The 16,263-nt window shown below is 54.3% G+C and overlaps 1 protein-coding gene across 1 annotated transcript in view; it reads right to left on the bottom strand.

Annotated features, from left to right (window-relative positions):
- Positions 1-16,263, bottom strand: part of LOXL2 (lysyl oxidase like 2) — a gene marked incomplete at both ends in the record, with an annotated part of 58,647 nt that overhangs the window by 11,956 nt on the left and 30,428 nt on the right. Inside the window, 5 exons of the mRNA XM_080710486.1 lie at positions 436-679; positions 1,938-2,100; positions 4,383-4,550; positions 6,422-6,573; positions 13,543-13,726. Of these exons, the coding sequence (XP_080566612.1) occupies positions 436-679; positions 1,938-2,100; positions 4,383-4,550; positions 6,422-6,573; positions 13,543-13,726 (911 nt within the window). The remainder of the gene's footprint in view (positions 1-435; positions 680-1,937; positions 2,101-4,382; positions 4,551-6,421; positions 6,574-13,542; positions 13,727-16,263) is intronic.

Raw genomic sequence — 16,263 nt, 5'->3', positions numbered from 1 at the left:
CCAGCCCAACAGCTGGCCAGAGGCCCAGCCGGGCTTGGAGACCGGGACTCATGATCCCAGATCTTATCTCCACACCCACTGCCTTTGAAGAGATATTTAAAACATATCCCGACGAGTAAAATACATTTGTCTGTGATCTCTCTAACAGCTGCAGACCCCTAAAGTACCCTGCGGAGTATAAACCTGCCACGCATGTCCTTGAAAACCGCTGGTGATGGCCCAGGAAGGGGCATGGCACTTAACAGTCCATGCCTAACAGGAGAAGCAGAGCTCGGGGCGGGCAGGAGGCTGGCTGGGATCAGAGGATGGCTTCCTTCCTTACCGTGGCAGGCCAGTGTGGCTGGCCCTTCCGGATCGCGTGACCCTGGCCATGCTGGGTCCCCCACCCGAGCTCCGCAGGAGTCGGGCTCCTGGGCGATGAGGGAGGGGGCCTACCTGTGGCAGTCGTGCCAGATCCAGGCGTGGCGCCCATTCTTGGGGCGGAAGTCCGACTGGCCGTTGTTGTGGATTTGGGAGGAGAAGCGCAGGAGGCGGCGGTAGCCCGTGGTGGGGTTGGTCTGGGCGGCCGAGGCTGAGAGGCAGTTCTCCTCCATGGCGCACTGCAGCATGAACATGGGCCGGTCCTCCAGGTAGGCGCTCTGCTGCACCATCTCCGCATTGAGGACCAGGTCGGGGGCGGCTGGGGAGCAACAGGGCGAGGAACGTGGTCTGCGCTCAGCTGCGCGCCCAGCACCCGCCGTGGTCGGGGACTGAACATCTCCAGCATCTAAACCAGCCACCCACGCTCATCTGAGGCTTTAAGCACCCACCCCTGTCTTGGGTATTCCTATGGACGCCATGCTAGGCGCTCTGGACAGAGCTAAGCAAGGCGGATGTGGAGCCATGCAATATTCTAGCAAGAGAAACAAGCATGCACCCATATCCATTACTGAAGCACAATGGAGCTCGCAGGAGAAATATGGGATCCAATGGGAATTGAAAGAGGGAGGTGCTGCCCAGTGGGTGGCAGGGAACAGGTTCTTTGGGGGAAGCTGGTTTTAGTTGCTCTCTGGGGGATGAGCAGGGCCTGGAGGGTAGGAAGGGCCGAGCGAGTCAAGAGGGCTGGTGGGAGTAGAGCTCTGGCCCCTCGGCCCCGGTGATGGACGATGACAGCGTGTCACTGTTTACTAAGCACTTGGACATACTCATGGTCACATTCAATTTTCAATTTCCAGAAACATCAGCAGGTGCAGATCTGGAGGTCAGGGAGCTTTACCAAGGTCAGCTAACGGAGCCGTCTGCTCCTGATTTCCCTGGCCGGGGCCTCACGGCAGAGCTGGCTCAGTGGGGCTTACAAGGCTACGTGGGGAAAGCAGGGCTTGGGCTCAAGAGAACCACCACCCACAAGGCTGTGCGGCTGGTCCTCTCAGCGTGGAGGCCCTTCCTGAGCTGGGCCATTCTGAGTCCTGGCCAGGCCTCCCTTCCGAACGTCCTATCTGTCTACGACTCCCTGGAATCACCAGGTGACTCAGCTGCCTCTGGGATCTGAAAACAGAAGTCTAGGGAGCAGGGTGGAAGGAGGGATGCTGACCTGTGCCACGCAGGTGCGCCCCACCCACTCTCCCAGGAAGGTGTCACCTTCCTCATTTTACTATCACACAAAAGCAGCCCCGGCCATAGCATTCTCCCTGAACGATAACTATACCATTTAAATAGTCAAGATGGGCCCATGATTTGAACCGAAGGCTCCTGGACTCCTAAGCCTTCCCACCAGCCTCATCAACCGAGGTCCTGGGGTTGGGGAGTGGGGGCACTCATTCCTCCTGCCCCAGCCCTTCTCTGTTCCCCAGAATTCATCTGCCTTCTTCCTTTGCTCCGCTCAGAACCATGTGGGGACAGCTGGTGGTCCCAGAGCCTGGCGGGGTGGAGGGCTGGGAGGCACCCCCCAGAGCGCTCACTTTCTGAGCAGGCGACTCCAGCCCCATACTGCACCCCGCCCTGGGGGCAGGCCACGTCCTCGTCGTGACGGCAGTGTGCCAGGGACAGCTCCGTGCCCGAGCACTTCACTCCACTCATGACCACCGTGTTGGCGAAGATGTTTCCATGCCAGTACCAGGTCTCCTGAAGGAATCAAAACAAAACAGCCGGCATGTTACACTGAATGGTCACTTCCTTATAGTCCATCAATTGAAAGGCTTCAGGAAAATCCCATGGTTTTATGAGCCCATTTTGCAGAGGGAGACGGCTGAGGCAGAGTCACCTGCCCCAGCCATGCGGTTAGTTGGCAGCAGAGAGTGAGAGCCAGGTCTCCCGACCTGAGCACTTGGATTCTGCCACTCTCCCCCTTGGGAAAGTACAGCGGAGTGTACCATCAAATGGCCGCTCAGAGATGCTTCAGGAAAGGCAGGCATCTGACGGTCAGGCCTCCTTTCCCTATCCTGAACAGGGCAGACATTGCTAATCAATGAGGGCACACCCTCCCCTACACTTGAATCTGATCTCAGAATCCTAACACAGTGTTCCAGGAAGACCCTACCAATCTCTCCTCTTTCTGAGTACACACACACACACACACACACACACACACACAGTCGAGTACACACACACACACACACACACACACACACACACACACGCACACACACACACACAGAGTCAGCCCTCTGTATCCATGGGTTCTGGAACATGGATTCATCCCACCAAATTGGAGTTGTTTTATTTTTTTTTAAACTGCATCTGTACTGAACGTGTACAAACTTTTTTCTTGTCCTTATATCCTAAACAATACAGCTATTATGTGCATAGCCTTTACATGGCCTTAGGTAGGATAAATCTAGAGATGATTTCGTGTCTGGGAGGATATGCATAGTTCTGCACGAACACTACACCATTTCATATCAGGGAGCGAGCATCCTGGAAGTTTGGTACCTAGAGTGGAGCTAATCCTCAAGGACGCTGAGGGATGGGACGATGGTACATTCATACATTCCACTGGTTCTGTTTCTCTATAGAACTTGACCCATACCCTCCTCATTCTCCAGAAGAGGAATCTGGGGCCTGGAGCAGGGACAGGGCTTGTAATCAGTGGCAGGTCTGGGACTGACGTCCGGCCCAGGCCCTCTTCATGACCCCAGCTGAAGCCCAGGTGTCTCAGGCCTGAGCTGACGGGAACAAAACCAGCCAGCCAGCAGCTGTTGGAATGGGATACTGTTTTCCCACTGTCTTTGGAGAATTAGAGCGAGTCCCAGCTTATAAACACTATTCGCGGAAATGCCACGTTGCCTTGGGAAGCTGAGCTCCCAGAGGCTGTGGGCTCTGTGTCATGAGCCTGTCTCTCCTGGATGCTGGTAGGAGAAGCCTTAGGGCAGGGAACCTGAGGAGGTTCCCACTGCACTCAGCTCCTTCCCTTGGGAGCCACCTGGGCCCAGCCAGCCTGTGGGGACAGACAGGCTTAGCAGGGAAGCCACGTCTCCTCTCCTCTCCTCTCCTCTCCTCTCCTCTCCTCTCCTCTCCTCTCCTCTCCTCTCCTCTCTTCTTCCCCCTCTCCCCTTCCTTCTCCAAAACCTTTCTTAGGCCCAAAGAAGGGCTACTTGGGACCAAAACCAGGGCAAATTTGTGAGCAAGATCGATTTTCAGACATTTTCCCACATGTTTAGAGCCAAGATACCGAGGGCCTGGGCTTATTCTTCAAATGTCAGAGAGGATGCTGGGCCCTGGGGAAGGGTGGCTGCTTTGCCCCAGACTGACATGCAGCCGGCTGGTGAGACACTGTTGGGAACAGACCTGGAGCCTCCTGGTCCTGTGCTGCCTTATGACAGGACAGGAGCATGGAGATGCAGGACCAGGGCTCGGGGCGCTCAGCTGAGCCTCCCAGTCCTTGGGGAAGGGGCCCCTGGAAGAAGGGGCGGCCGATGCTGTGATGGCTCTGGATGCAGCATGGAGATTCACCAGCGCTATCGGTGGGTGAATGTGTGAGGCGCGGGCGCCAGCTGGGAAATGCCATGGCCAGAGAGGGCTTCCACAGCAGAGCTAAGGCATTTGGGGTGTTGGGCGTGGGTCACTACTGTCCCAAAGGACTGGGTTGCTTCCTCTATGGATGCCCGAGGCCTGGCCCTCAGCCCACGGAGAATCCCAGCATGCGGAAATGGAGTCGAGCCAGGCGGCAGAGTCCAGCCCTAGTTCTAAAGCTGGAAACAGAAGCCAAGGTTTGGGGAGACAGCTGCCCCAGGGCTCGAGGGTGGAGGGGGCAGAGCTGTGTCTGGAACAGGCCTCTTGGCTGTGGGTGCAGGGCCTGGCCCTGTAGCTGACTCGCCCCGGGGAGGTTCCTGGAAGAGGGGCCGCTGGCGATGGGGAAGGTCAGGCTGAACAGGAATGGGGCGGGGTCTGGGGCCAGGGCTTCTCACCTGGAAGGCATTGCTGGCGAACCCCAGGCCCAGCTGCCGGCAGACCACCATGGCCTCCACGATGCCCCAGTTCTCGCCGCACACTGTCCCCCACACGAGGGACCCGTTTCTCTCCGTCAGCACCTCCACACGGCCCTCGTAGGGATTGCGGCCCCCGTTGAGGCGCAGCTGTGGGGAGCAAGGGAGGCCTGGTCACCAGGAGGACAGAGGGGACACACCCGTGTGGTGCCATCTGCCCCAGCTTCCCCAGCCCGGAGCCGGGGTCCTGCCGAGTCACACAGATTCACCTGAGCTGAGCATGTGGTCAGTGGTAGAGTGCTCGCCCAGGGCGCACGAGGCCCGGGCTCCATCCCTACTTTATGCACTTTTTAGTTGTGTGTGTGTGTGTGTGTGTGTGTGTGTGTGTGTGTGTGGTACTGGGGATGGAACCCAAGGGCATTCTACCTCCAACCTATACTCCCAGCCCTAGTTTTTATTCTTTATTTTGAAACAGGGCCTTGCTGAGTTGCAAAGGGCCTTACTAAGTAGCTGAGGCTGTCCACGAACTGTCCTGTCTCAGCCTCCCAAATGCTGGAATTATAAGTGTACGCCACCATGCTTGGCTAGCTCAATTTTTTTTATTCTTTAGTTTTGAAACAGGGTCTAAGCTATAGAGGGCCTCACAAGTTGCTGAGGTTGGCCGTGAACCTGCAATCCTCTTGTCTCAGCCTCCCAAGTACTGGGATTCCCAGTGTGGACCACCATGCTCCATCCCCTGGCACTACAACCCTCCCCCCAAACCAGCAGCCTCCTCCGGGGCTTCCTGTGGTGGTGTCTTGCCCTGCATGGCTTTACAGGGAGGTCCTGGGGCCCCCGCACACCTCCTTTACGTGCTTACTGAACTCTGCCGGTGATGCCAGCCCCTTCCAAGAGGTGGGGTGAGTTGTGTGTGTGCAGTCTGGGTTTTACCTGGTCCAGTCATTCACCCAGTAGGTACTTAGCTTGCCTGGCGGGCACTGGGCTCAGAAGGGATGCCTCCAGCCAGACATTTGGAGGACTGACTATATCCTCACTCAGGGCAAGCCCTCTAAGGACACCGGCCTTCAGCCCACTCACGATCCCATTTTACAGATGGGAAAGTGGAGTCCAAACATCTTTGGGCGGCTATGACAGCATCTCCAATCCGCTGCTGACCAGGATCCTTTCCCAAGGGTGATTCTTTCCCAAGGCTGCAGTGCTGACCCAGGACTGGGGCCCAGGCAGGCTCTGGATCCTGGCCTGAGCCTTCTGAAGCACTCACTGTCCACTGAGGCCTGGACTGACTCCAGGGGCTCAGGGATACTCATGAAAGCACCTAATTTTGTCTCTTGTGCAAACCATCTCTGGGGGCCTCTCACAGCTGCTGTCCTGGCCTCTGAGCCTCCTGCCCCCTGGCCTGGCCATCTGTGTCCCAGAGAGCGAGCACGGGGACCTGTGCTAGAGATGCAGCCTCGCTCACGCCTACGCCTGGGGACAAGCCCTCTGTGCACCTGAGGCCTGGCCTGCAGCAGCTGCAGCGGAGCTTGGAGGGCCTCCCCTCCCTCTGGGCCTGGTTGCTGGCCTCCTCCTCAGGTGGTGGAGAAGCCAAGGGCACTCATGGACCCATCCAGTAGGCAGAGTTTAGTCTTCATGTTTAGAATGTGTCTTATCATTCCCGAGGATGATAAGAAATGATTTTCCATAGAGTTTGTTGCTATTTTAAATTTCCATGCAGTCTATTCTGCCTTTTGACTGTGTTCAGGGGTCACGTGGGGTGACCAGGACACGGGCCCAGGTGCATTAGCTCACCTGGAAAGCCTGCCCGACACCTGCACAGCCTCCCGGGCTTTGCTGTGGCTGGAAGAACAAAACCTTCCAGCGCCAAGTCTCTGCCGGTAACGCTGACATTCATATCAAGAGTGGCGGAGCCTGGGCCCCTTCTGAGTTCACCTCTGGGTGCCCTCAGACATCCCCGAGGAGCCTTTGGAGCAAGGCCACCTGGCCTGTGCTTTCTGGGGCCTCGGCAGCACCCAGCTCCTCACCTTTTTCTGGAAGCCCATGGTCGGGATGTTGCATCTCACGCCAGCATCTTCCTCGTGGCTGCAGCCCTCAGCCTCAGTGTTGAGTTTGCACTCTATGATGGACTTCTCGGTGCCGTTGCACTGGACCTCGTTGAGGTGGATAGGCCCCATCCCTGGCGAGGGAGCAAACAGGTGCCGTGAGGCTTCTGAGGGAGCGCTTCCGGGACCCGCCAGAAATCCTCCGACACAAGGACCGCCTTTCCCATCCTCAAAACTCCCAACTGCCTCTTGTAGTCAGCGCAAGACCGGGGCGCCTCTCCCTGGAAAGGGCGCTGTAATGATCCCAGGATTCTCTTCTGCCATAAAAGCAAAGAGCTCATTACTAGCCTGCTGTGCGACTGTGGCCATGATCCCAGAGTTTCCCTGAATACGGAGCTTCTCACTTTGGTAAAGGAGTTGGGCTGGAAGAGTTCTAAGTTCCCCCTCTCTCTTCCTTTCTCCTTCGTAGTACTGGGATTAAATCCAGCTATACCTCCAGCCTTATGTATCTATGTATGCATGTAAGTATGCATGTATGTAGGCATGTATGTATGTAATTTATTTACATATGTCATTGGGATTGAACCCAAGGGCATTCCACCTCTGCGCTACACTCCTATTTTATTTTTATTTGGAAACAGGATCTCACTAGGTTGATGAAAGTCTCACTCCCTGCTGAGGCTGTCCTTGAACCTGCGACCCTCCTGTCTCAGCCTGCGCTCTCAAGTACTGGGATTAGAAGCGTGTGCCACCGCACCCAGCTGTATTTTTTATTTTGAAACAGGGTCTTGCTAAGTTAGTGTGCACTGGCCTTGAACCTGCAACCCTCCTGTCTCAGCCTCTCAAGTAGTGGGATTACAAGTGTGCGCCTGCCCCCATACCCAGCCGAGGCTTTTCTGACCCTGCGGGTCCCCTTTGAGTGCTCTGCTTTGTTATTCCCGGTTGTTGACTTTGTCTTCCTTGCTGGGCTAGAGCCCTGTGTGGCAGGGACCCTGTGCTTTTCCTCTGTATATTCTCAGCCAGAGCCTAGCAGAGGAGAAATGCTCTATATAGGTGCTCTGACTTCGCTGAGCACCTGTCACCCAGCGGCCTCTGCAAGGCTTCTGGAAGCTCAAAGCTGGCTAAGGCAGGCCCCTGCCCTGAGTGCTCCAGGTTCCTGGAGGATGCAGGAGTTACAGAGACTTGTGACATCACAAGGTCAGTAATAAAGATGGCGACGACGACCACAGAGCTTTGGCCATGTTGGGGGTTCTGGAGACAGCCAGTGTCCGGACATACTGAGGCCAAAAGCAGACTTTTAGTTTCTACTCATACAGGAGGTAAGAGCCAAGTTTCCATTTCCTTGGAAATTCATGAAAGATGAAGCTTCCAATTTCACTGAAGTGTATAAACTTATAAAAACATTTCGGTGACGGTGGATGGATGCCTTCAAGGGCTCAGAGCGCAAAGGCTAGGCCAAAATACAGAACCTAAACAGAGCCCCAGAAGCAAACAAGGGCCCCAGCTCATGGCAGAGCTGGGCGTAGGCCCGGGCAGCACCCTGGAGCCCGGGCACCGGTGGACCAGGCGCTGCTTGTGGGGATAACGATGGGGAATGCCGGCGATGGCTGGTATTTATCAAGCACTTCTTCTGTGTTGGGTTCTATCCTAAACACGCTGCTTACCTTAACTCATTTAATTATTACAGCAATCCCATAAAATCAGCAATCAGAGGACTAAATTCTTTTGGCCCAATGGGGAAGCCAGGATTCAAACCAGGCCCTGGACACCATCCTACTAACTCGCTGGCGCTCTTTCAGGAAAGCCAGGGTGGAAGCTCTATGCTCGAGAGGAGCAGGCTGTGTCTGGGAAAGAGCTGAGCTCAGGCTGGGCGTGATGGGTCCTAGGGAAGCCACAAACCTTGCTGAGCTCTGCTCTCCTGTCTGGAGAAGGGCGAGGGCAATACCCATTTCGCAGGGTGGAGATGGCAAGAAATGGCTGAAAGTAAGTATGTCAGGTTCCCGGGGACTCAGTAAAACAGTAGGGTGTACTATAATCGGTTTTGTTTCTTAGATATCACCAAATATTTACTAGTATGTGTTATCTTTTATTTTCATGGCAGCGGGGATTGAACCCAGGGGCATTCTACCTCTAAGGTACACCCCCAGCCCTATTTTATTTTTATTTGGAAACAAGGCCTCGCTAAGTTGACGAGGGTCTCACTACTTGCTGAGAAACTGTCCTGGAACTTGTAATCCTCCTGTCTCAGGCTCCCAAGTAGTGGGATTATAGGTGTGTGTCACCATACCCGACTTAGTTATCTTTGATTGGGATTCTTTTTTTTTTGGTGGTACTGGGGTTCCTGGAAGCCCTCCTACCTCCGGGCTACACTCCCAGACCTATTTTTTATACTTTTTTATTTGGAAACAGGGTCTCCTAAGCCAGCGCGTGCGGCTGGCTTCGAACCTGCGCGATCCTCCTGTCTCTGCCTCCCAAGCGCGGGGATTGCAAGCGTGCGCCACCACGCCCGGCAATTGGGATTATTTCTTATTTTTCTCAACTTGACATCAGCTCCTAGAGATCATTAACTATTAGTGTCTGTGACATCAGTGAATTGTCCACCCCAGGATCTAGCCCAAACTGCACTCATTTGATGTTGATGTTTGGAGTTGTCAGACCATCACATGGGACTCGAAAGGAGAAGGGTTAACTGAGGGCCTAACAAGCTTTAGACGCCACAAACAATTGGTCCATCTGGCTTAATTTCTATGTAAACTTACGCGACTCTCCCAGACATCAGGGGATAAGGCCCTGGATGCAGAACCTGCCCTCTGGGCACCTCTGTCCATGGCACACCAGAGGCAGGGCCTGAAGATGGGAGACCCAGGCTGCTGCTCCACCCAGTTCCACGGAGGGCCAGGCAGGGTGGGAGATGGGGCTGGAAGACACCGCACTGGGCGCAGCCGAGCGTGCCTTGGCACCCTTTGGCTGAGTCAGGTTTTGATTCTGCACCCTTGACCTCTAGCTTTCACCTGCTCTTGGGATCTGGACCCTCTAAATCACGCCACTTCCCAGCGCCTTCCCACCGCCACCTGGGCTCGGCTCTCGGCTCTTCCTCCACATACAGACCTGGCTTGGGTGACTACGGGCTTGGAGGAGCCACAGCCCACCTCCTGGAGCAGTGTGAAGGCCCCATGGGTCCAGGCCGGGGGCTGGGGGCACAGAGTCAACTCTGCAGCCTAGATCAGACCACAGAAAGCACTTTGGGACAGAATAGGATGTATGGTGCTCTGCTTGTTGCCAAGGTAACGCCTATTTCACAAAAGTTTTGTTTTGGTTCTATAGGTGTGGCACTTGTATTTCTGATTGTTAGCAGAAGGGTTTTAAAGTCATTTCTCCAGCCAGGCGTGGTGGCGCACGCTTGTAATCCCTGCGCTTGGGAGGCTGAGACAGGAGGGTCGCACAGGTTCGAAGCCAGCCTCAGCTGGCTTAAGAGACCCTGTTTCCAAATAAAAATATAAAATAGGTCTGGGAGTGTAGCCCAGAGGTAGAAGGCCCCTGGGTTCCATCCCCAGTACCACCAAAAAAAAAAAAAAGTCATTTCTCCAGCACTGCCCTGCCCAGGACAGTAACCAGCAACCCTATATGGCTACTGAGTACTGAAAATGTAGCCAGTCCACCCACACTCAGATGTGCTATGAATATAAATTACATCCTGGGTTTCCAAGACTTAGTATAGAAAAGGCAAGCAATCTCATTAGCAGTATATATATATATATATATATATATATATATATATATATATATATGGTGTGTGTGTGTGTGTGTGTGTGTGTGTGTGTGTGTGTGTGTGTGTTTTACTAGGGATGGAACCTAGGGGCAATCTACCTCTGAGCTACACCCCCACCCTATTTTCTCTTCTTTATTTTGAAACAGGGTCTCACTGAGTTGCAAAGGGCCTCACTAAATAGCTGAGGCTGTCTGCAAACCGCGATCCTCCTGTCTCAGCCTCCCAAATTCTGGGATTACAAGCGTGCGCCAACATGCCTGGCTACTTTCAGATATATTGAGTTAAAGGAAATATATTATTAGTTTCACTGTGTGTGTGTGTGTGTGTGTGTGTGTTGTTGTTGTTGTTGTTGTTGTTGTTTTTGTAATATGATTTCTAGAAAATTCAAAATTAAGCCAGGCATGGTAGTGCATGCCTATAGTTCCAATACTTGGGAGGCTGAGGCAGGAGGATTGCTGCTTTGAGGATTGCAGCAACCTAGTGAAACCCTGTTTCAAATAAAAAATAAAACATCAGGTCTAGCTCAGAAGTAGAATGCCCCTGGGTTCAATCTCCAGTTCCCTTACCCCAGGCAGAAAAAGAAAAAAGAAAACTTAAAACTTACACATGTGGCTTGCATTATATTTGTTGGACAGCGTTGGTGTGGAGTTTGGAACTTTACCAAGTGTCTGTTCAGCTGACTCTATTTATTCAACATTCATTCATTCATTCGCTCATTCATTTGTTCACGCACTGGTTTTTCACTATATGAACTAGAGCTCTATGCGCTGGGCACAGGCTCTCAGGGACACAGAGCGAGAAGACACAGGTTCAGCTCTCACGTATTTTTCGGTCTTGGGGGGAGACAGATGTGTCCACAGAGAGCTGGGGTCTTGAAGTACTAAGGGCCCCTCGGGGACCGACGTCCACCCTGAGGCAGCCTCAGATGCTGTTCAGCCAGCCAGCCGCCTCGTCTCACAGTACAGAATCCCTGGCCCAGAGGTTGCCTGAGGTCACAGAACAAGTAGGTAGCTGGGCCAGGCGGAGGCCTCAGATTGCTCAAGCCCCAGCCACTGCCTCCCCTCGCCCTGGCATGTGTACGGTCCCCGGCTCGGCCAGCGGGAGCCAGGGCCGAGGGCTGACCCTGTCTACTTTATGACACCGAATGTGGTACTCTTCCCGCTGCCTCCTGGAGTTTCCCACCCAGCGCGGCAGGAGACGAGTCACCCATGGCTCTTTCAGGACCAGCATCCAAAATGCCCAGCGCCTCTTCTTCCTCGAGTTCTCCGGGCACTTGGGAACCTCTGGCTGCTCTGGGCAGTGAGAGAATTAGGTCACACAGCACCCGCCCATGGTGGATGGAATGTTCCTGTCACCGAGGGCTTGTTTATTCCTCAGGATGAGTAGGCCTTGTCCTGTGGGCCTTGGGAAGAATAAACCTACGTGTGGGTCAATCTGTAGAGTTGACTGTGGGACATTCAGGAGCCCAGGGCACCCTGAAGAGCTCTCTGGGACCCAGGAAGAAGGACTGATTGTCATGCGCCATAATAGAGGAGTCAAATGCTACCACCTGCCCCAGGTCCCAGCCTTCTGTGCTCACCCAGGCCATGTGTACAGATGGGAGAATAAAGGTGGAAAGGGCTTTCACATGTGAATGGGAGCCGGGCATGGTGGTGCACAACTGTAACCCCAGCATTTGGGAGGCTGAGACAGGAGGATCATGGTTCGCAGCCAGCCTCAGCTACTTAGTGAGGCCCTTTGCAACTCAGTGAGACTCTGCTTCAAAATAAAGAATAAAAAATAGGGATGGGGGTGTTGTTCAGAGGTAAAATGCCCCTGGGTTTCATCCCCATTACCACTAAATAAATAAATAAATAAATAAATAAATAAATAATGTGAATGGGAGCCAGGCATGATGGTGCACACCTGTAATCCCAGTATTCGGGAGGCCGAGACAAGAGGATTACAGGTTTGTGACCAACCTCAGCAGCTTAGGGAGACCCGTTTCAAAAAAGAAAAAGAAAAAGAAAAAGAAAGAAAGAGGACTAGGGGGTGTATTTTCTAGATAGAATGACCCTGGGTTCAATCCCCAGTACCATATTAGAAAAAAATGTGAATGGAACTGGGCCAAGGTGGGGATATTGGGAAAGAAGCCCAAATCTGAGAGCTAGAAGACTTGGGTTTCGGTCTTTGCTGCTGCTAACTCCTGGCATAACCTCAGACTTCTTCTCCGGATCCTTGAAATCCTCATATGATGGAATAGAGGGCCTAGGGACCTCTCTTCTCCAGCAATGCAATAACTCCAGAACTGTCCCCAGTCCAGACACCTCCTTCTATCCTCAGGGAACCATGCAAGAGCCCTCCCAGGGCAGCCCGAGACACAGCACGCTGCAGAGAGAACCATCGAAGGGCACTAGAGGGATGGATTCCACGGCCAGAGGTGTGAACGCTCTGTGTTCTTGACAAGCTGGAGGTCAAGTTCAACACAGGATTCTGATTCTCACATAGGGAAGCCAGAGACTCATTTCCTCCCAGCGGTGACCTGGTGACCTGACCACATCCCTTCTGTGGGGCGATGGTCCTGCACCTGACAGTGTGGGACCATCCTTCCTCTGTGGCACAGGGCGCTCCCCGGTGGCCCCTGGGCTGCGGTGGCCTCTGTCTGATCGGTGCTGGGACAGTTCCAGGACTGACCGATGATGACTGTCCCTGCTCAGCCACAGTTCCGGGGACTCAAGGAGGTGCTGACCCCCCACCCCCTGAAGGAGCAGGACTTGCAAGGAGGAGCTGTCTCCAGGGAGCAGGAGCATTGGAAAGGGAATGCAACCCTCGGTCCTCTCCAAGCGACAGCTCTGCTCTCAACCATCCTCCTGCCAAAAGCCTACTATAATGTGGTTTGCTGCTCACATGCATAATTTGTCCGGGACACTTAATAAAAGCCAGGCCCTTTCTCATTAGTGTCTCATGATGTCAGGGAAGGGCATCCTGTTCCCTGTCTCGGCTGTCAGAGGACACTGTTTACGGAGCCATAACAGGGTGGAAAGGTACGGTGGTGGTTGGTTCCTTGGTGTCCAGCATGGCACACAGCCTGAGGACTCCAAGGTCCTAGGATCCCGGCTCTCTCCGTGAGACAGTGGAGAATACGGGGTTAGGAATCGGGAGGCCTTAGGGCCTCAGCTTCCAGATCCGTAAAAGTTCTCTGAGGCCCTTTCCAGTCCTGGCCGTCAGGAGAAGCCTAGAATAGCAGTGGCTGCACGGAGGAGCGAAGCAAGATGCGCCAGATGAGGTCACAGCCAGCAGTGGGGGCCCGGCTCACAGGGCCACATTTTCCCCACCAAGCGGGCCCGATCCTTACCTTGCCCCAGCCGGGAGCCGGTGATGGCCTCTTTGGCAGTCCCGAAGCCCAGCTCTCTGCAGACCACGCTGGCTGACACCAGGTCCCACTTGTCATCGCAGACAGTCCCCCATTCTCCATTCTTGAGCACCTCCACGCGGCCCTCCCCGACCTGGGCACCGCCTCGCAGCCGCACCAGGGGCTGCTGAAGAGACACAGGGTCCTGCTGAGTGCAGAGGCCAAGGCCTTCTGTGGCCGGTCACCACCCGCTTCCTCCTGTCCTGCCCTCTGCCCCACCAGGGCCCATTTTAGCAGCTGAAACTGCAGGATTTGTTTGAGTGGGACTCACACTACAGTGTCAGCTCTGGCACACACTCCCAAGCAATCCCCGAATGGACCTTCTCTCCTGGGCCACTGGGGAGCCCACCAGGGACCCTTGGTTCATTACCCCAACCCACACTTGGCTCCAGGATTCCACTATTAGCACGTCCCTCTACACAGTGGCCCCAGATCCTCTTGCATTAGAGCCATAGAGGGAGGACCCTACCTCCCTGAATCTGCAGTTTGAGATGAATCATAATCCTCGTTGCCTATAACAGAGCACTAGATCTAGCCCTGCAGGGAGATGCTCCAGTATTAAGCTAGCTGTCCCACGGCGATTCCACTGTGCACATCAGTGAGAGACAAGGGAGGAACAGATGTGATGGGACGAAGGGGAGCTGGAGAGTGGGGCCTTACCAGGCCAGGACTCAGAGCATGGGGCCTCAGGGACGGGAGCCTCCCTAGTTTGGACCAACACCTGTCCAGCTGCTCCCTAATGCCCGTCCAAGTCCAGATCAGCCTGACTTCAGAAAATGCAGCCCCTCCGTTCACGTAGGGAGGATGAGACAGTGGAGACAGGTGACACAGTTCAAATGCCCCGCCGCTGCCAGGCATGGTGGAGCATGCCTGTAATCCAGTGCTTGGGAGGTCGAGACAGGAGAGTGGCACATTCAAAGCCAGCCTCAGCAACTTAGCAAGACCCTTAGCAACTTAGCGAGACCTTGTTTCAGATAAAACAAACAAACAAACAAACAAACAAGGCTAGAATTGTAGCTTGGAAGAAGAATGCTCCTGAGTTCAACCCCCAATACCACAAAAACCAAACAAAACAAACAAAAAAGCAAAAAAAAAAAAAAAATTCTAGGACATCATAAACCTCTGGCTCCAGCCCCTGCTTTGTGTAGAACTGTGACCTCCTTTCCCAAGCTGTGATGCTGGATGCTGGGGCCTCCTCCCCGGAGCCCACGGTCCTGACCCCAGCTGATGGAGGCGGAGTGTCAAATAACCTCACCCGCCCCAGCCCAGCAGTGGCCAGGCAGAGAGTCAGCTGGCGCTGGAGGGAAGATGGAAACCCAGGAAAATGTGATGTAAGCTCCGCTCTTGTTTTCTTTTTTCCATGAGTTTGGTATGAACTCGATTCCTTTGCTTTCAACTGCACAGCGGAGGGATTCCAAAACAGTAGGATGTGGTATTCTGGATGACACGGGGCTCAGAGGCCTGGGCTCCGGCTGGAGAGGACGGAGAGGACGTGGCCACCAGACCACAGGGCAGGGGAGGAGGGTGTGGCGTGCAGGCGCTGTCTGTGGAGGGCCCAGAAATAGGGCTGCCCAGGCGTGCCCCGTTCCCTGGCTGCAGGCGCGGCCAGTGATGTGGTCACATCTGTGCACTTTTATTTTTTAATTTTAATTTTTTTTTGCAGTACTAGGGATGGGACCCAAGGGGCATTTTACCTCCAGCCTTATTTTTTATTCTTTATTTTGAAACAGGGTCTCAATAAGTTTCAAAGGGCCTCACTAACTAGTTGAGGCTGGCCACGAACTGTGATCCTCCCGTCTCAGCCTCCCAAATGCAGGGATTACAAGTGTGTACCACCACGCCCGGCTCTATTCTTTATTTTGAAACCAAGGTCTCACTGAGTTGCAAAGGGCCTCACAAAATAGCTGAGGCTTTCCTTGAACCATGATCTCCCTGCCTCAGCCTCCCAAATGCTGGGATTAAAGGCGTGTGCCACCACACTGTGCGATTTTAGACCCTGGAGGGGACAGGGGAGCAGGGCCTTCTACCTCAGGAGCAAGCATAAATGAATACCGCCTGCACCCTGGGCCAGGCTGGGCTCACAGCAGGAGTTTCACTCCTCTCAGTTAAGGCTCCTCTTTTGTCTGATGACCTTCCCAGCCTGATTTAGGAGCCCTTCCCAGGAGCAGGTCTGCAGGTGTGATGGGAAGGGGAGGGATGGAGGGTCCAGGAGGCAGCAGTGGGGACAGGAGACAGGAGGGGGCACTGCACCCCCTGACACCGGCAGCCCCCAGGGGAGCCTGCCTCCTCCACGCCCTCCTGCCCTTGGCCGCAGATGACCTGAAGGTCAAAGGACCCTGGTCTTGTGTGGCTGGGGATTCAGCCCCTGCACTCTCTTCTCTTCCCACGTAGGTTTGCCGTCCACCCGCCCCATATCAGCAGCTTCCACAACTAATTGCAGGGACTATTTGGAGGCCATATAAAATAAGAAGAGCAGGAAAAAGAAGTATGAACAGTCTGCTGCTGGCGATGGAAGGGAGAGAGAACGAAGCAGCTTCTCTTCTGCAGAGAAGGGGCCCAGCCTGCCACAGTTGGGAAAGTCCACCTGTCCTGAGAAACCAATTGTTGGAAATGAGGGTGCTGCTTTACATGGGAAGATGGACATTATATGTGGAACACACCCCC

This window comes from Muscardinus avellanarius (assembly GCF_963383645.1).
Source record: "Muscardinus avellanarius genome assembly, chromosome: 14".
Classification (NCBI taxonomy): domain Eukaryota; kingdom Metazoa; phylum Chordata; class Mammalia; order Rodentia; family Gliridae; genus Muscardinus; species Muscardinus avellanarius.
Note: the sequence above shows the minus strand (reverse complement) of the source record. Positions and strands in the feature narration are given on the sequence as shown.